At 42.7% G+C, this 20,303-nt stretch overlaps 1 protein-coding gene and 1 long non-coding RNA gene across 4 annotated transcripts in view; both read right to left on the bottom strand.

The window, feature by feature from the left end:
• Positions 1-14,101, bottom strand: part of BDNF (brain derived neurotrophic factor) — a 61,204-nt gene extending 47,103 nt beyond the window's left edge. The window contains exon 1 of one of the 3 annotated variants that reach the window (XM_049713505.1): positions 13,474-14,101. In XM_049713505.1, the coding sequence (XP_049569462.1) occupies positions 13,474-13,476 (3 nt within the window). In that variant the 5' untranslated portion in view covers positions 13,477-14,101. Of the gene's footprint in view, positions 1-12,405; positions 12,755-13,473 lie in introns of those variants that run through there. The other 2 variants (XM_049713507.1, XM_004263943.3) reach the window with 2 other exon arrangements.
• LOC125965192 (uncharacterized) overlaps positions 1-20,303 on the bottom strand; it is a 169,875-nt gene that overhangs the window by 93,628 nt on the left and 55,944 nt on the right. The window lies entirely within an intron of this gene.

The raw sequence follows: 20,303 nt of genomic DNA, 5'->3' as shown, positions 1-20,303 counted from the left end.
TGGGGAAACCTGTGAACTAGATCATCTTTAAGGCTTTTTTCTATCTAAATTTGGACTGCTTGCAGGAACTGTGTATCATTTGGTAAACTAAACTTGGAACTCATGAAATTATTTCCCCTAAAGTTAACAGCCTTGAGCCAAGGTAAGGATTCATACTCTTCTATATACTACATAGTTATCTCTGATGAGGTTTTAGGTAGACTTTTTCATACACCAAAATGTCCTTTGAGATCATCCTTTCCCCCTGGGCTGGTTTCTGAGCTCTGGGACTTATCAAATGCATTATGAGTTCAGGTCGTCCTTCCTTGCATAGATCAGAATGGCGGCAGGATGAATTCTTCCCATTGACCTCCACATCCTTGATTCCTTATATGACTTTAGCAGCTCTGCAGAGACCACTGACTTGTACTATCTTGGACTACCAGTATGCAGCCAATGTCTCATTTAAAACCACATCTTTCTAAGAGCTGTTTTCCAGGAGGAAGATGGAAGAAATTTATTAGGAAGATGCACAAGTAGATGTATAACTCCCTTACCCAGACTATCGCCCGCCTTAGTTTCTAGAGCTGCTATTCTGAGTTCTGAGTTGGTGCAAAGACGCAAAGGACCCAGACACAAATACTTGGCATTCTCTCAAACGAGATGCTATTTCCAGAGAAGTTCCAAGTTTGGAGTAGGGCTTTGGGAGGAAGAACATTAAATTGCACAAGGAAAGCCAATAAACATTTTAGTCCCCAGCAGGGACTGTAAGCCTTGTAATTATGTTTAGGATTATGCTTGTCCATCCTCTTCTTTTCCATCTCTGTAAACAACATGTTAGCTTTGGAGGTTTGTCATCCACTGTGTTTTTGGAGAGGGAGTTCCTCATCACAGCATCTGCAGTGCTATAGCCAGTAACAGTTTGAAAATGCAAATTTATGAAAAGGCTTCTAAACACACTAACTCCTAATCTAAACAATTTATAACGTTTCCTACTCAATAACTCTCAGAAGTCAACTAACTTGAAACTGCCCTAAACAAGTTAAGAAAGGAGTCAGACATCATCCATGGGGTTAATAAACTAAAGTAAGTGGAAGGAAGAACGTGCAGGTGAAGAGTTCCAGATAGTAATTTTTCTCTTCAGTGACTATGTACTTATTTCTGGACAATTTTCTCTCTTGTTAGTGTTTTAAACATGAAAACAATTATAATAAAAGCAGCTAAGATTGCATAGGGACTTACAGATTAGTTTACTGATTAAAAGAAAGGGCTTGGACCTGGGTTTAGTCAAGCTTTGCCACTTATTGGCTCTGCTAATTTAGGTTAGTTAATTAATTAATTGATGCCTCAGTTTCCTTATCTTTATTTTTTTTTTATTCATTTATTTTTAATGACTTATTAGAACAAATATCTATAGATATCATTATATATATGATATATAAATTAATTATACAATATATCATGTATTAATTATTAAAACATACTCTGGTAAATATTATATATTCAATATGAAACAGGAGGAAAGGGGGCAGGGCACAACCTTTAAAAGAATTACATAGCCCGAGGACACAACATAAACTGATTAGAACAAAATAGGTCCAAGATGGCGGACGAGTCTACTTCCACTAGACCTTGAGCCTCAGTATACACTCATTGTAACACATCAGCAAGCTAAGCGACACACCCACAGGTGCCACGACAGTTCCAAGGATGACCATAAAGGTCAAAAAGTGGGCGGTGGCTCAATTCCTAGAAATCCCCACCCCTTCCCCAAAATAGCTGGAATACTCCTCCCACTCATCAGCGTATGAAGTTACTCACCCTATAAAACTAACAACCCCATACCCTGGTGCTGCCCTCGCCTTCTTTTTTTTTTTTTTATTTTTTTTTTTTAATTTTTTTTTTTATAGGTATACCTGGATTTAATTCTCACTTCTACCGCTTGGTAGCTGGATAGCCTTAGGCAAGTTTCATACCTCCCTGAAATTCACTTAATTCAGTCTGTAAAATGGCATAATAACTTATTATAGCATCCTTTTAGGAATTTTAAATCAGTTCTTGAAATAAAAGTACACAATATATAGACAAGTATGGATTCCTCAATAGATGTTTGACCTTTCATTTCTCCAGTATCCCACCCGCATCAAATAAAGAAAAATACTTTTTAAAATTTACGAATATTTCATTGTTGTAAAGTTAAAGCCATAAAAATAATCAAATGGCCTACTATCATACCGTTAGAAGGAAAAAAAAAAGGTGTTCATGAGAGTTCCATATTAGAATACAAGTTTTCCTTAGGCACCTGTTTATGTATGCTATTCTGCTCTTTGCAATAAATAATTAAATTTAAAAGACTTAATTCCTCACTTTTAAGACCTTATTAGTTTACAAATTACATATTGACCTATGCTAAATTTTATACCGACCCATGCTAATGAATTCAGTACAGAAAACAAAAAACACTGCACTCAAGCAAATTACATATATATATGTGTATATATATATATATATATATATATAACTTATATGAGAATTGCTACTCCAGCTTTCTTTTGGTTTCCATTTGCATGAAATACCTTTTTCCATCCCCTTACTTTCAGTCTGTATGTGTCTCTAGGTCTGAAGTGGGTCTCTTGTAGACAGCAAATATATGGGTCTTGTTTTTGTATCCATTCAGCCAATCTGTGTCTTTTGGTGGGAGCATTTAGTCCATTTACATTTAAGGTAATTATCGATATGTGTGTTCCCATTCCCATTTTCTTAATTGTTTGGGGTTTGTTATTGTAGGTCTTTTCCTTCTTTTGTGTTTCTTGCCTAGAGAAGTTCCTTTAGCAGTTGTTGTAGAGCTGGTTTGGTGGTGCTGAACTCTCTCAGCTTTTGCTTGTCTGTAAAGGTTTTAATTTCTCCATCAAATCTGAATGAGATCCTTGCTGGGTAGAGTAATCTTGGTTGCAGGTTTTTCTCCTTCAACACTTTCAATATGTCCTGCCACTCCCTTCTGGCTTGCAGAGTTTCTGCTGAAAGATCAGCTGTTAACCTTATGGGGATTCCCTTGTGTGTTATTTGTTGTTTTTCCCTTGCTGCTTTTAATATGTTTTCTTTGTATTTAATTTTTGACAGTTTGATTAATATGTGTCTTGGCGTATTTCTCCTTGGATTTATCCTGTATGGGACTCTCTGTGCTTCCTGGACTTGATTAACTATTTCCTTTCCCATATTAGGGAAGTTTTCAACTATAATCTCTTCAAATATTTTCTCAGTCCCTTTCTTTTTCTCTTCTTCTTCTGGAACCCCTATAATTCGAATGTTGGTGCGTTTAATGTTGTCCCAGAGGTCTCTGAGACTGTCCTCAGTTCTTTTCATTCTTTTTTCTTTATTCTGCTCTGCAGTAGTTATTTCCACTATTTTATCTTCCAGGTCACTTATCCGTTCTTCTGCCTCAGTTATTCTGCTATTGATCCCATCTAGAGTACTTTTAATTTCATTTATTGTGTTGTTCATCGTTGCCTGTTTCATCTTTAGTTCTTCTAGGTCCTTGTTAACTGATTCTTGCATTTTGTCCATTCTATTGTCCATTCTATCTCCAAGATTTCGGATCAACCTTACTATCATTATTCTGAATTCTTTTTCCGGTAGACTGCCTATTTCCTCTTCATTTGTTAGGTCTGGTGGGTTTTTATCTTGCTCCTTCATCTGCTGTGTAGTTTCCTTATCTTTAAAATAGGAATACTAATAATCTCTGCCTAGAAAGATCGTCGTGGGGATTCAATTAACTATGGAAATGTAGAATGCTCACCACAGTGAACTCAGTAAAGTTTGATTTGATTATTAATTTATCTGATCCTCCCCAAACACTTTAAGTAACATCACTCTCTCCATATTATGATTGTGAAAATGGTGCTTCAAAGTTGATAGGTGACAATTAGTGGTTTGAAAGTTTTTCATTAGTTAGAAAAGATGCAATATAATTCTAAATCAGCATTTGTGGCCGCTGATTTGGAAATTCTCAGCCATCTCAAAGGGTTGTGTTGAAGATCTCTTAACAAAATGTATGTGCAAACCTGATAATGGGGGGCCCAAATCAAATCTGGGTGGTAGCTACTAGATAGGGAAGTGTGGTTTTATAATGGACTTTGGAACCGGAGAAAATTAGGTTTGAATTTTAGCTTTTCCATTTAAGATTCGCTGTATAATTTGGGGTAAATAAACTCTCTGAGTTCCAGTTTCCTTATTTATACAATTAGAATATAATCTAACTCAGAGAATTGCTTTGAGGGTGAAATAATAAATGTCAAATGCAAAGCAAACAACTTAGCCCTGGATAAATGCAAAATGAATGTTATCCCATCCCATCATAATTTGCATATACTTTCCCATAGTATAGTCATGACAGAAATGAAGTCTTTATAACTTGTTGAGGTTAGTGAAGTCACACCAGGAATCTGAGGCCATGCTCACTGAGTTAATGAACAGAGTCTGGACTCTTTCTCTTTTTCAATGGAGCAATGGATTCTAGGGTAGTGGGGTAGCCCGTGTGGTACTGAGGATAAACTTCGGAGTAACAGCAAGCTCGGCCAATAGAAACATGTCTACTACACCTTAGCCATCTCATCAGTTGGTTCTTTATCCACTTGGCAACTTGTCAAATGGCAAGAGTGAATTTTAAAAATTTCTCCAAATGCCAGGATGGAAAACTCAATGGCTCACACTGAAAGGCAGAGAGAGACTAAACTAACAATCCTGAATCTATGCCATGTTAATCAGTGCCCCCCTTCTCCAAGCGTTCTATGGTCAAATATGTTTGGGAAATGCTACACAGTAGTATTTGCAGACTTTGTCACTGATAGAAATCACAGTCACCTTCATATCACATGTCAGTTGTTACAGATACCTTGAAATACATTGATGCTTATCACTACTGCAAAATTATAGTATTCACCTTGCTGCTAGATCTTATTTAGTGCCTTAAGAAAGCACATATATTACTATATCACACAATCTACTTTTTAAATATTTTTAAAACTATATTTCAAGGTAATTGGCTTCCTTTGTAATCATATGCTTTTAAGACTTATTCATTTAGAAACATTATTCTGAGAAGGGTTTATAGGCTTGACCAGACTGCCAAAAGAGTGGAGTCCACAGCACAGAAGTGGTTACCAAGCCCATGTTAATCCAACATATGCCAAGGAGAGGCAATAACAAGGCCATTCTTAAACATTGGTTGTGGAAGTTGCTGGGGGAGACAGAAGCCCTTACTGGAGGAGGAAGGTAAAAGCAGAAGAAATCATTGTTTCCTACCAACGTAACCAGAACAATAATGAGCATGGATGGTAGAGATCAGGCTCAGTAGACAAATGGCCTTGAAGAATACTCTCGGAGTGGACACGTCTATTCAAGAGCCCCCATATGATACTAACCCTATTTTGGTTTCCCTTTTCATTTCTCTGCTCCATTTTTTTTCACGTTCCCTCTCTTTTTTCTATTCACTTGCCCTGTAATGTCCGATCCCAAAGGCTTTAGATATTTATGGAGCCTTTTTACAATCACCCAACTTAGCTATTTTTTCCCCACAGTCACCTTATTACCTAGGGATAGTAGGTCGTTGCTATTTTCCTTGAAGATGGAGGTAGGACAAATCAGTTCCAACTCCTTCTGGTGCTGATGGGTATGGGATTTAGCATATTCTGAAGGAATCCTGGATTCCATTACATCATAGCATGCACTCTGGGCACAAAGATCTCAGAGCATTTTCTTCTGCTGTTTCGGGCAATTGATTGGGTTTCCCTTTCCCAGTGTGAGAAGGTTTTTGAGTGCATTTAACGTTCACTCAGAGGTTGAAAACATTGGCAAAGTACTTGCTACCTCCTGGGGTGATCCAGAAAATGTTCACAAATGGTCAAAATGCCTCACACAGGCCAGAGGTTTCTCCTAGCTTCAGACTGAACTGTTAAATTTGGAGGTCACACACTGCTAAACTGCTGATTTTTAGAAACTCGACTTTAAAGGTTTTTATTTTTAAATTAATACTTTGAAATATATTTTGCCATTTGTCTAAAATAGAATTCAAGAATGATGTATGTCATCCCGAGTGCATCCGAAGTTATTTTAAATATGGCATCTTTATAAAAGTCAATAGCTGACTCCTCAAAGGGCAATCATGTCCAGTGTGGGCAGCTGTGCCAATTGTTTTTGAACTACTGCAGCAATCTAGCCAATCCCAAGGAGTGTAGCCTTTCTGCACCCACATTTTTCTTAATTATCTCCGCTAGGCTGAGTTAGCTAAGGACAAATCTATAGCATTTCCTGGATGTCGAAATGCCCACACACCTTCTGCAATCCTTGGGCTACCAGCTCCCTTTCATGTTTCTCCTGGTTGGTCCATCTGATTATCTATTATCATGTGTATATCATGCATTATTCATGAGGCCCAGACAATGTCAGGGTGTAATATCTTTGATTTTAAAAAGAAATGACCTGAAAAATGAGAACTTCTGCTTGTACAAAGAAAATAAGCATTTAATTTGATAGTGAGTCTCTCATCATCCCATCCCTTTAAAAAGTAATCTGTAGAAGTTTGAGATCATTGTTCAAATTACAACTTTCCAAGTCATCTTTTCTCAGAAAATGATTGGTTCAATATCTGGCTCCTTTCTGTGCTGGGTTCAGGTAAGTTTCTTTGATTTTTCATAATGTGCTGCTTAACAAACAAGTTAAAAACTGCTGGCACCCCAAATTGTAAATCACCAAAGGTTAGGGTGACTTAAGTCCAAGAAATAAGTTATCTATCATATCACTCAAACTTGGAGCTAAAATGGAATTTAGAGTTGATCCTAAGGCTATCCTCCTTGTTTTATGTGGGAGGAAATATGGATCAAAGGGGACTAATTGATTTTTCCAGCTACTGACAATGAGTTGGCAGCAAAGCTTGAACTCAGACATTTAATCTATTTCACTGAGTTCTCTTGAAAAAGGTTAAGAATCCAGAAGTCTGTCTTCTTCTAGGGAACAGCGCAAATTCAAGGACAAGTCAGGTCTCTAAGCTGTGAGTTCCACCAAGATAAGTACCTTCTAGTCTTACACGTTGCTGAATCTCCAGACTTCAGCACAGCTCCCGGCACATAGTAGATTGTCAATTAATGCTTACAGAATAAAATTATGAATATTAGAGTCTCTATAGAAAGTATACATCTTGGGCAAATGGAAAATGGCCTGTCAAGCTCATGATCCCCATAAGTATCAGAATATCTACCGAGATAACAAGATCCCAGGCATGTAAGACTGGGATGAATATAGCTGATGCACTTTGCTGTACAGCAGAGACTAACACAGCAGTGTAAAGCAATTACACTCCAATAAAGATATTGGGGGGGGCAAAAAAAAAAAGACTGGGATGAAATTCCAGAGGGTTAGAAGAAAACAAACCAACATGAATTCATGCATCAGATAGGGGTTGGGCTAAGTGACCCCTGAGAAATTTCCCAGGCCCCAGATTCTACAGCTCGCAAGTAAAAATTCTTCTTGCCTTTGGCTCTTCCTATTCTGTGTTGTTTTTTGGGGGGAATTAGTGACTATCCTTTAGATGGTATGTCAACCCTAGGAAGATCCCTGCCTTCTTTGAGCCTCCGATTATGGGAGAGTGAAAGAATGGCTTAGGAGGAGAAGGTCATATACTGGTAAAAACTTTTCATTAGGACTACAGACTTGTGGGAACTATTTTTTTTCTTTTAATTTAAAGAAATCAAAATAGGAGGAAATAATGCCTACAGTCCCCTCAGATGCCTGAGTAGGGTTTGAGGCAGCATGATCTAGAGAGCTGAAAATATTGTCCTTGAAATTTGAAGATTCTGAGTCAGTCTTCACCTCTTACTGGCAATGTGGTCTTGGGAAAACTCTGAACCTGAGTTTCCTCATCTGAAAGGTGATTGATAATTCCTACCCTACCCTCCTGGCTGAGGAGATCAGATAAGGAAATCTGTGAAGAACTTTCAAAGCACTATGTGTATATAAAGTATTATTACTAGGAAATACAAATAAAGTCTGCATTATACAGAATTCTTCATAGGACTCCTCTAGAATGTTAGGTAAAAGGGGGAAAGCCCATCTGAACTTTAAAAAAACTCAGAACGAATGCTCCAAAGATTGCCAAATGACAATGGAGGCGGGGATAAAAATTTGACATTTTGATCTTTGCACCCTGGTGTTTCGGCGTATTAGTCTTTAGGGACCATATGTATCTTTCTCAAGACACACTGGTTAAAGCAGTAGCTTTAACTTCCAAAGTAAAAGATTATAATATTTTTGAAATTATGGTCACTCATTGGCCAAAGAGGAGAGAAATTTTTCCTTTTATTGTTTAAGAATTTAATCTTTCTCACTTAAAGGCAACACCCTCCCTCCCCATTTCCATAGGATTCAATAATGGTAAGCTCTCACTAAATGTTAATGTTTATTTTATTTATTAAATGCCACACACTGTTCTTTACATGGATTATGGCATGTAAATTAGAGACTCACCGCTTGTTAAATGCACTAGAAACACACAGAGACAAACATGCCTATACACACACACACACACACACACACACACACAGCAGGAGCAGATCAGCAGAGAAAGACACCAGCCAAAGAAAGATAATTTGAGATACTTCTGAGCTAGCAGTTGTAAAATTAAAATAGGCAACTCATTAAATTATCCATAGAGTGAAAAGAAAGCTACAAAAATAGATATTTTTCTGGCAAGTCAGTGCTTTTCAGAACAAATTTAGTTTTAAGCAGAATCTTAAAATCAGATTCTATCAGTTCATATTCACTAGAGTCATTTAAATGGTTAGATTAGTTTTTCTTAATTAAAGGCAAGGATTAGCTTTACCGGCCTTTGATAGGAGTATATGTATGTTCAGTTAGACATCATTTTAACTGACATTTTGTAAGCAGTTTGATCAAATGAATGTTATTTGAGCAATTGGAGCCTCATGCCCAAATCACAGAATTAGAAATAAAATCCTTTGTAAATCATGCCTCAATGCTGATTTTTTTTCCCCCCTCGTTTCTCTTTGTTGGTTTTTGTGGCTGAGTATCTATTTTGTGGTCATCCAGGCCTTGCCTCTCACATTGCCTGATAATGGAATGTTGTTTCTTACTAAGCTTCCCCTAGAGGACAGGCCAGGAAAAGGAAAGAAACTAAAATCACTAGCTTCTCCTCTTATTAAGAATATAGATTACAGATTCGATAGGGAAAGAGTCTGGTAAGTGAACGAAGAATCATATGTATTTTGATTTTAGATATTTTAAAGGTATTCTTTCCAATTTACATTGATTGGCAATTTTACAAATAATATTTTGTGAACCAACAAGAAGCTTGCTTTTAAAATCCCATTTACTGCCTTACCGTATAAAGTAGACGATATTTAAAAATAACTAGCATTCTGGTTCAAATGAAAATGCTGTATGCAGAGAATGACATAGTGATACCTCCCTCTTACGGAGTGTGTCCTTCCCAGTTTGCAAGGCTCTTTCAAACATTCTCTTCTATCCTCCAAAAATTGCTGTGTTGTAGGTCTTACTATCAGTGACACTGAAAAAGCTATTGGCAAAATGAATATATTTTCATCTGAATCAGTACTGATATAGTCCATTGGGGGAGCTAGACCAAGCTAAAAATCTCACACACAGAAATATTAATATACAAGACCAGGGGGTACAAAAGTAGGCTAGGTTACTGTTCATTTTTTTAAGGTTAAAAATATCCCTCTCCTCTTTCTTCCCTTCTCCTCTTTAACACCTTCTAATCTTCTGTCAGGTTTCAAACAGGACAGTTGAAATTTCTCGCCTTCGCGCTGAAGGGCTCTATGTAAATACACATAAACAGTGAATATCAGGTGCACTATTCTTAAAGTGATACTCATTCTCACGACACTTCAGGCGAAACCATTTCATCTACAAGTCAAGGATGTTTATAGGTGCGCGTGTGACAGAGGATGACGTGACACTTTTGAGGTTTGTTAAAGATCTCGAGGTTACAAGAATTAGTTAAGCATTTTCCCTCCTTGTCTCCCGAAGCCTCTAAATCTACAATTTTCTCCATTCGACTGTCAAGATAAATTGGCATGTCGACTAAAAGCGTAATATTCCCTTAACGGTGCATTCATTTAAAGCCCCAGGAGCTGTATTAGGTAGCAGCGGGTATTCGCTAGCAAGGCATCTCGAGGAGAGAGGGAACTCTGCGATTTAGAGTGACAGATGATTTTTTTCTCATCCATCAAACCGCCTCAAAATGTCACAATATTTACACCTCTTCCTTGGTGAATCCAGAGACAGGCAGACAGGGAAAAAAAAAAAAAAAAAAAAAGCCGACCGGCTGCCGCTTGATTTGGGCAAAAGGAGGCGTTGCACCTTTAAATTCTGCCCCTCCATTCCCCGTTACCCCCCGCCCCCTTCTCGGGATTTTGCAATAAATCTCCCAGTTCTGCTTTCAGCCCTGCAGATCCGTATTTAAAACAGCACCATCTGGGAAGGGTGGGTGGCGATGGTGATGCGGACTCCTTGGAGTTCCTTTGCAGCACGCTTGGAATTGCATCAGACTGATCAGAAATCCCCCCGCCCCCAAGCCCAGCCCCTCCCGTCTCGCTTCCCTCCCAGGCCCTCCCCTCCCCTCCCCTCCTTGCGCGTAGATCTGACTGAGAAAATGACTGGATCTCGGAACAATCTGTGCCCCATTCGCTGCAGCCTTGCTCCGTAAACCCTGCCCAACGCTCCCTTTGTGTGCCGAGCAGCCTATCACGGTCATCTGATCCTAGTGCCTGGGTTTTATTTTTTTCCTTCTAAATCTCCACAATATCCTCGCATTGCCTATGAATCCATCCTTTTCACCTGAGCAGAGTTGGAATTCTTTCTTTTTTCGTTCGCTAGAACAGTCAAGTGAGTTTCGGAAATAGGTTTTCCCCCTACGCTCCCCCGTACCCCCATCCAAGCCTTGCCTCTTAATTAAGAAGGGCTGATCCAGGAAGGAGGAGTCCAGAACGCTCAAGCCCTGGGGCGAAGACTACCACGGGGCTTGGCCGGGAGGCCGGAACAAAGGGCCCGGGAAGGGGTGGGTTGAGGGTTGTAGGAGCATGGAGTGGACGGTGGCCCCCACGCAGGGGTGCGCAAGTCCTTGGACTCCCAGTGGAGAGGCAGGACAACGCTGCCGCGCGCTCGCTGTCCCCCCGGGGCGGAGGCGGGGAGGTGGAACGGAAGGCTGGGAGGCTCTGAGCAGCTTCGATCACCCCCGCCCCCCGGTCCACCCGGGCGGCTGCGGCGGCGGCCCGGCGGTGAGCCGGCCGCCCTCCACACGCGCCTCCGGGTGCAACCTCGCGGTGGCTGGGCGGTCTGTGCGCCCAGCTGATTGGTGGCTCGGTCCAGCCGCCGCGCGGAGCTACGAGTGTTCTCCTCCACCTCCTCGAGCCTCCCAGGCCCCCTCCCCCGGCCCGCTCCCTGGCTCTTCGGCCCATAAAGGACCTTCTCCTCCCAAGTAGAGGCCCCCTTTTCCTTAGTTACCCCGACTGACTCGGACCTGGGCTCAGAGAGGCATCCAGCCTGGCGGGGGAGCGGAGCTCGGTCTCGGCGGCTCCCCTTCCCCTGAGAAAGCGGGAGCCCTCTAAGCCAGCACCCGAAACTCGTAGGGAGGGAGGAAAGAAGGGGAGAGAAAAAAAAAAAAAAGAAAGAAAGAAAACAACCAGAAAGAAACATCCAGCCAGGCGCGAGGGCGACGGAGGGGAAGAGAGAATAAGGAAGGGACGGAGGCAGGAGGAGGGGGCGGGGTGGAAGGAGGTGGGGGCGGGAAGGAGGGAGGGGGAGAGAGAGGGAGGGAGGGATACAGAGAGAATGAATTCTTTGCCTAGAAGAGCTGAAATTACCTTGATTCATTTTGTGTTGGAGATTTGGCGTTACCTCCTACCCTCTCCCCAACCTCCACCTCCTCTTTCCTCACCGCACACCACCTCCACCGCCTAATTCTAAATGGTACAAAGTCAAAATTTAGGAGATCGAATGTTCTGTAAAAGCTTCATAATTAATGAACCTACTGTACACACACACACACACACACACACACACACACACACACACCCTGGCAAAGAAAACGGAAAAGAAGCAGATGAAGGGGAGAAAAAGAGAGAGAAATCTTACATTTGAATCAGACATTTGCAGGTCCAAGTTAACTAAACTCAATATATCCGCAGAAAAACTGAGCTTCCCCACCCCCCTTCTCGCTTTACCCCAAGGCTCTCACCTAGGGCAATTCAAACTGGGTAAATACCAGGAAACAACCCCCCTCTCACACTCTCCTTCTACTTCCTCCCCTCCACCGCGCGTCCTCTCGGGAAGATCGAGTATCAAAATAGCTCAAAATTTGGGGTTGCAGGGGGTCCCCGCCCCGGTGCTTACCTTCTTTGCGGCTTACACCACCCCGGTGGCTAGATCCTGGAGATAAACACTTGCATTTCCCAAAGTTAACCCAGTATACCAACCCTGAGCTTGCCAAGAGTCTATTCCAGCCTACACCGCTAGGAAGCCAACTTCAGCGAGCTCAACGAGGGGACCAAACTGGGGCTCGCTTTCCAAACGCTCCGCTCCAAAATCTGACTCTCTCTCCAGCCCCGATCTCAGTGTGAGCCGAACCTCCGAAAAGACGCTTCTTAAGGGCGACACAGGGCCGGCTTTCTGCGGGGCCGAGACGGCTACCTGGGGTACCACCACCTAGGACAAATCCGTTGGCTCTGTCCAAGGTGCTGAATGGGCTCGTATTTCCCGGATTACACACCCGGCGCAGCGGGAGGAAAAGGATAAAAAATCTCTAATTAAGTGATATTTGATATTGCTCTAGACGGTTTCTTGCACTTCCTTACGTTTTGTCACGTGCAGACGGCTTTGCCAAAGCCATCCTGTTAATAGTTGATCACATGTTGATGAGACCCCTTTCTTCTAGGAGAGGCTTACCCATTTCATTACCGGTGATATGCCCTTCTGACTTATTTCTCTCCCACCAACCCCCCCCATCTGCACCCAAACTCCCAGTCTCTATCCCATCCTTACCCCTACTCCACCCCCTAACCCCAATCTCTAATAGCATGATTGTTTTTAGATGGAAGTTAACCTCCTTGCGAATGTCAATTACATGCCCACATATAAATCATAGAATATGCTCATACACCACACACACAGAGGCAGAGAATGGAATGCAAGAAGGCTGGGAGAGAAGCATCAGCCTTGAACAGCCAATATAACACACACACACACACACCCAACTCCAAGTTTGTTCCACGCAGTTCCACATTGCTGTGTTAAATCTCAAATGATTCCAATTAAAGTTGCACTGTGTAAAAACCCGATTCTCCTGGCCTGAGTAGCTGCTGTTCTTTGGCGTGTGAAGTGCTAGGAAGAGCTGTGATATGCCCGTTGTTAAGCAACATGTCAAGATTTTTCAATTATAATGCAGGGTTTATTGCTACTCACCATCGTGCCTTTGCTGTCCTGGAGACTCAAGTGTCTTAAAATCCCGTCTCCCCAACAGATGCTGGAAGGTAATGTGTCTTGTTTGAAGTCATCATGTGAGAAGTTCGGCTTTGCTCAGTGGATCGCCCACCACTTGGTGTGACTTATGAATCTAATAACCCTTTGCAATATCCGCAAGCTTAAACTGTCAACCACCTTGGCGACTACAGAAGACAAAGCAACTGTCATCGATGTTGTAAAACCTATAGATTTACGCAAACGCCCTCACTCCCAGAGACACGTTTCCTTTTGAGTTCTTACGTGATTCTAATGAATGAGCGAGGTTTCCAATGACTGCCCAAGTGCCCTGCTATATAGCGGTGGTTCCTGGGGCTGCCTCCCAACCGCCGGTCACTGGGTCCTGGCACAGAAAGTTCCCGGGGAGTTTCAGGGTACCCTCATAAAAATAACCCAGCCTGCACACTTGCCCACTGCTCAGGTCACACCTGGGGCTCTGGCAAAGCTGAGCTCGACTCGGGAGATTTCCCTGTCGCCAGGTAAGAAAAACCTTCGCCTCGTCAGGCTAGGGCGGGAAGACCGCTGGGGAACTTGTTGCTTATCAGAGCCAGCAGGCTACCGCTTTAATAATAATACCAGAAAAGCGCAGGGGGAGGGTGTGGGGGGGGCGGCAACGACGACGACTATCCGTGCTGTTTACGTGACCAACTCATTGTGACTCCTTTGGTAAAAAGGAAACTTCTTAGAAAAGTTCGTGCCCCTCCCCCTTCCCCCATGACTAAGGGTCTCCAGCTGATGAGGTCTTGAGTGATGATCAAATGCGTGTGGGGGGCGATGGGGGGATAGACGGGGAGGGGGTGTGGGTGAGTGACTTGTCCTTGGGAACAACTACTTGCGTCGAAGCGCGCATCAGCCCGGCAACTTTCCCTTTCCCTCTTAGGGACTGATGACTAGGCGAGAGGCACTCGGGCGAGCCACTAGTTGCCCACAGGAACCTATGTAAACCGAGCTCTCGGGCGGCCGAGTTGAATGAAGTTATGACTGCGTTTGCTCTAATGGCTTCTGGCTTCTCAAATGTGAGTTAACAGCCCCGGTGCGCAGCTAGGTCGGCATGGCGCGCCGCGGAGTGTGGAGCCGCGGGCAAAGGCAGGGAGGGGTGCCTCTGCAGCGGCTCGGCGCTCCGCGTCCGCTCCTTGCTTCTTCCCCTGAGTCGCTTCCGCATCATCCGGGGGCTCCCGGGCCACCAGGGCGCCCGGGTGAGCGCGATGGGAAGCAGAGCCGCGCTCCGGAGGAGCGGGGGCTGGGGTGGAGAGCCGCGGGAGGGGGCTCTCCCAGGAAGCCCCGCGCTGAGCACCCGCGCTTCCCCACCAGTGGCGGCGCAGGCTGGGAGGTGGAGAGGTCACGTGTCGGCGGAAAGTAACTTAGAAGGCACAGAATGAACTTCAAGGAGAAGAAAAAAGCACAAGACAACAAACCAGCTCCCCACCCCTCACCCGCACCTCCCTCGTCACCCGTGTGTAAAATAAAGGTAAAGGAGGGAGAGGTGGGAGAGGGGCGCCGCTCCCTGCTGGAGACCTGGGGAGAGCTCGAGAAATCGCAGGCAACGAGCTGTATAACCCGGTCGTTGGCAACGTCCCCCCAGCCTAGGGAGGCGCTAACCCAAGGTAGCTTTCCACTGAAGCCGCCCTTTGCCTCCCCCCAGCCGGCGCCTCCACAGCGGAGCAGAGGAACGGAAGACGAATGTAAACCAGTTGTTATGGAGATGCCGGTCGCTCAGAGGAGCGCAAGTGCCCTGGAAAGTCCCCAGACGCATTTCAGGTTTCGTCGTTTTGGCACCAACACCAAGATTTTACTCTCCACCCAGAGTTCCCACGAAGGGGAGCCCACCAACGGCGTCACAGGCCTTGGCCGCGGCGCCATTGACTGCAGGGATGAGACAGAGAGATGCTGCAGAAGATGGTGGACAGCTCTTAAGTTTCAGACCATCCAGCCCTTTCCAATTTCCAGTTTCTTTATGCCGATCAAAAGTGCTGTATCTGAATGACAGTCGTGCTTCCTTAGGTGTATAAAGCTCAGTTACACGATAGGATGATTGGAAGCAAGAGAACATCGGCATTTAGTGGCTGCTTCAAGGTCCTGCTCCCCTCCCCCTCCTATTCCAGAAATGCCTTACTTATGGAAAACAGGCTTCACTTCCTAATTCTGTATATGGACTTCTGTTCATTGGAATCTCCATTGGTACCGGGTTATCATTACTGTAAGTCCAGTGTTGAGTTGACATCGCTCTAGAGATGCTTCCAGAGTCAACCTAGCTTATCCTAGGCTCCAGCCAAGATACATATATTCAAATGCTTATCAGACCTCATTAGGGACAGTTCTAGACTTGCCAGGCTCCTAGAGACCTGAGATAGGTCATCATAAAAGGATGCCAGACACCTCCACAGTCACCAACACAACAGTTCCCTCCAACTAAAAGGACTGCTCAGATTGTCCACAAGTTGCCACTTTTTGTCGATCCATGAATTAACCAGCAGATGCTGCCCTAAGACTGGAACAGCTGGCACATACCATCCTCAGAGATCTTGGGGTACAGGTTTTGTGGACAAAACTGGTTTCCTGAGAAAGCAATTCATAATGCTGTAATTAAGTATTCAGTGTCTCTAGTACAGATCTGAAATCTTGAAATAACACAGGGAGATGATTACTCTGTGGACATAATTACCCCCCACCGTCATCTAGGTGATATATTTATATGACTTTTTCCTCAGTAGTTGTGGTCTGTATAGAGACTATTAGTTACTTCTCTGGTGGATCCTTATTCTGAAAATTAATGTCATATTTTATAGTGGGATACCCTAAATTGTTAGCTTGGGTGCCTGGGGATTCAAAACATGAACAATTGATTAGTCTGAAATGATTTAGACAATACATGATTGTGCTGAAAATATTTCCCAAGGAATATTTTTGACCACTGTTCTTCTTTCTTGGAATCATTACTAAAACCTACAACTCACAGACCAAGATGAGGGGCAAGAGTTGTCATATAACGAGAGTTGCTCTAGAGAGTTAAGGAGAGAAGAGGTGGTGTCTGACATACATATATTTTCCTCTCTTGATTTCTCAGTGATCTGAAGAAGAATTCTCTTCTCCTGGTTTGTTATCAGCTTTCCACCTTTTAATCTCCATCCACTCACTTACATATTTTCTTTTTTCCCACCTGCAGAAATCCAGTTTCAAATATAAGCAAAGGTTGCAGTCATTTAATTTGTTAAGAGAGATGCCAAGTACTGGACCTGCCACAGTTTTAATCTCAAGAGCACTTATTCTGGAGGCCATCTCATTTTCTCCACAAGAACCTAGTCAGCTATGATATGAATATCACACCTGTCTGGGTTCATCTGATCCCATTCATTTTTAGCAATGGTAAGAACATTTCAAACTGAACAGTAAACAAAGCTTGTTCCTTAAAGATTACCATGTAACAATGTAGCCACATTTAAAGCAAAGTGTATTAATACAACCTAGAAGGAAGGATTTTTGCTTTCAAACCACCAGTACTGTTCTTTATTGGTGAATTGTTTGATGTTCACATGCAGTTTTCTACCAAAGCCATAGTCATAAAGTTTATCCTCTGCCTGTACCTTTATGAACAAGGGTACAAAAATTAATAAGAAGGGGCTTATCAAGACTAGGAGGCACAAAGATATCATTAAGTAGATGTGTCAAGAGTCTCAGAATTAATGGGAGAGAGGGAACAAACCAGGAGTCTACGAAATCAGAAATGAAAAGGACTCCTTTTGTTTAGGGAACTAACAGATGCTTGGAATATCTCTTGAGACAGTCTCTCTCTCTTAATTTCTAAAAGGAAATTCAGCAAGTCACATTGAAAAGAATGGTTTGGGTACTCCCTCCCCCATATCAAGGCAGAAGTAATGAGATACTACTTCATTCTTTCCTCCCAACTTTTTTCCCCAAATCTGTTTGTTTGTACTTAACTGCCAAGCTCTCCATCTCCCCTTGTGTTGGATAGATTATTTCTGTCCTTCTCCCTTACTTTTATTTCCTCTCCTTCCCGTTCAGTACTTGCTCTGCGCCAGACCCTTTGATAGAGGCCGATGATCCATATATTAAGAATTCCCTACCCTAAGGAATCTCAGAGTCTAATAGCCCCAAGATCTAATCTATGAAGAGCCACTGAGTCAGGTGAAGATGATACAGTTGAAGAGCACATGCTTAATTATTGCCAAGAGGTCAACAGTTACCTTCTCCGAACTAAGGAGCAGTTGTTATCATCAATGAAGGAAAGTGTTCACAGAAAGGCTTCAGAGGGTGACAAAATTGCTGTCTTGGAGGCTTAGGGAAAAACAAAAAACAAAAAACAAAAGTAGCAAAAGAGTTCTGCTTATGATATAAGAAATGATTCTGACCAGGTAGGAAGAAAGATTGGCTCTCTTAGTCACTTCCTGATCTATAATGGTTCTCCACAGGCAATAGAAGGAGAAGCAAAGAATCACGACGCACAAATTGGAAAGCTTTCTGAAAACAAGAATAGGAAACAATTGCCAAGAACCTGGTGTTGAGCTCATATCTAAAAAGAACTCAAGGAATCTTCCATCTACAAACCTAGTTTAGTTAGAAAGGAAACAATCAGAGCATCAAAAAGAAGCAAGAGAAAGGCTTCGAAAAGTTATGATTTAGTTGCAATAACCTCTGTGCATTCCTGAGTCTGACAAGCAGCATGAGGCAGAAGATCTGGATGTGACTTAACTCAGTTCCAGGAAAACCAGACAACCCTACAATGAGGCTGAAGCCAGACCACGTGGAATATTGAGGAAGAACTGAATGACGCTGTCTAAACCATCTTACAGACAAGAAATGAATAAAAGGAAGTCTGGGTGGCAAGTAGAGGAGTGATGCTGTTCATACGAAAAGTTGATAGGGGATTAAGACAGGTCAACATGTCAGGTCAGGGCTCGTGAGCAAATATACTGAACTAAATGTAAGATCATATTAGAAAGTGAATAAAAAGAGAAAGCAAATCCCCAGGGTGTCACATAACTTAGGATCATGGAAAGGCAAGTGAAAACTAGTAAAAGTGTCTATATTGTGATAGGGCCTAACAAGGTATGTTTCAGATCAAATCTGCCTAGAACATCTAGAGGGAAACTTTCACAGGTGCAAAACCATGCTTCTCATAATTAACGTGCACATGAATCTCCTGGGCAGTTTGTTAAAAGTGGATTCTGAGTCTAGGGTGGGGACCAAGATTTGGCATTTTTAACAAATTCCCAGGTTGGACTGTTCTTCACGAATGCTGCTTCAGCCTATGGTATTGTCTGCATTATGGCTTCATTGAAAACTAGCTAATCTCTTTATTAACTGAAGTGAATGCCAAATAACAAAAAATAATTCAAGGAAGAGACCTGTTCCTTTCACCCTAATGTTACACGAATCACAAACTCTAGCTTACTTTTCAACCCATTAATTCCAGAAAGTTCCTGAATACAATGGGCATCAACCTCTCAACAGTAACACTGCCATAGTTTGAATGTTTGTCATTTCATATGTATTGGAATAAAAGAAAAGAGAATGAGCTTGGAATATATTGGGCACATTGAAAAACTGAAAAGGAGTCAGAGAAAATTATTCTAGTCATGTAAAGAGGATTGGTTAGGTCATATTATGAGTCCTGAGCTCATTCTGGGTTTCTTTCTATAAATAGGATATTTTGGAACTAGAGAAGGCATAGCAGAAGGCAACCAGAATGACAGAGGGATTTGGGGAATTTGCTTCTCCTGAAAGGTTAAAGAAACTAGGTCTGTTTTCTTTTGTAAGGAGAGGAACGTTGGTACCTCACTGAGGTGATATCATTCTGAAACTAGTGGAAGTAATAGGATGCGACAAGAGTACCTTATGGAAACAAGAGTAGAAGGATTCTGGCAAGGAATGAAGGCCAGAAGAATGGCTCTAGCTTTTCTAAAGGCCTTCAGTTAGCAGTGTTCCTATTGGCAAAATTCCACTAGTCACAAAAGGAGTGGTAAACACTGGATTTAGATCAGGAAATAAGTGGGAGATACAGAATTAGGCAGCAAGGAGGCATCTTCTCTCTTTCTTCATTGAGAACATTTTCAAACGGGCATTTATTAATCCTATAGAAGCCCTGCACTCATAGCACATGATGAACTTTATTAACACTCCCCAGGCTCAAGGACTTTGCTTCCTCTTCATCCCCAAATGGTTCCATAAGTTCAGCAAAAAATGTAAATAATCAATTACAATATGCAGGGCTCTTCCTCTAAGTTACTTTTTTTTTTTTGCATCAATCCTGGAAAACATTCTCTTTTTCAGTTGATAGAAAAGCATTGTCCAGGACTTTGCATATGAGATCCTAACATCTTCATCTGATCCCTGAAGTTCAGAGGTGGAAGTTCTTGCAAGCCACTCTGGTCAGTCCCACCATTTTAATTAATTCATTCATTCATTCATTCATCTATTTATTTTTGGCTTGTTGGGGCTTCGTTGCTGCACACGGGCTTTCTCTAGTTGTGGGGTAAGTGGGGGCTACTCTTCGTTGCGGAGCGCGGGCTTCTCATTGCGGTGGCTTCTCTTGTTGCAGAGCAGGACTCTAGGTGTGTGGGCTTCAGTAGTTGTGGCACGCGGGCTCAGTAGTTGTGGCTTGGGGGCTCTAGAGCGCAGGCTCAGTAGTTTTGGTGCATGGGCTTAGTTGCTCCACGGCATATGGAACCCTCCCAGACCAGGGCTCAAACCCGTGTCCCCTGCATTGACAGGCAGATTCTCAACCACTGCAACACCAGGGAAGTCCCCCCATCATT

Source organism: Orcinus orca, chromosome 8 (assembly GCF_937001465.1).
Source record: "Orcinus orca chromosome 8, mOrcOrc1.1, whole genome shotgun sequence".
Taxonomy (NCBI): domain Eukaryota; kingdom Metazoa; phylum Chordata; class Mammalia; order Artiodactyla; family Delphinidae; genus Orcinus; species Orcinus orca.
This window is presented reverse-complemented; position numbering and strand designations above follow the sequence as displayed.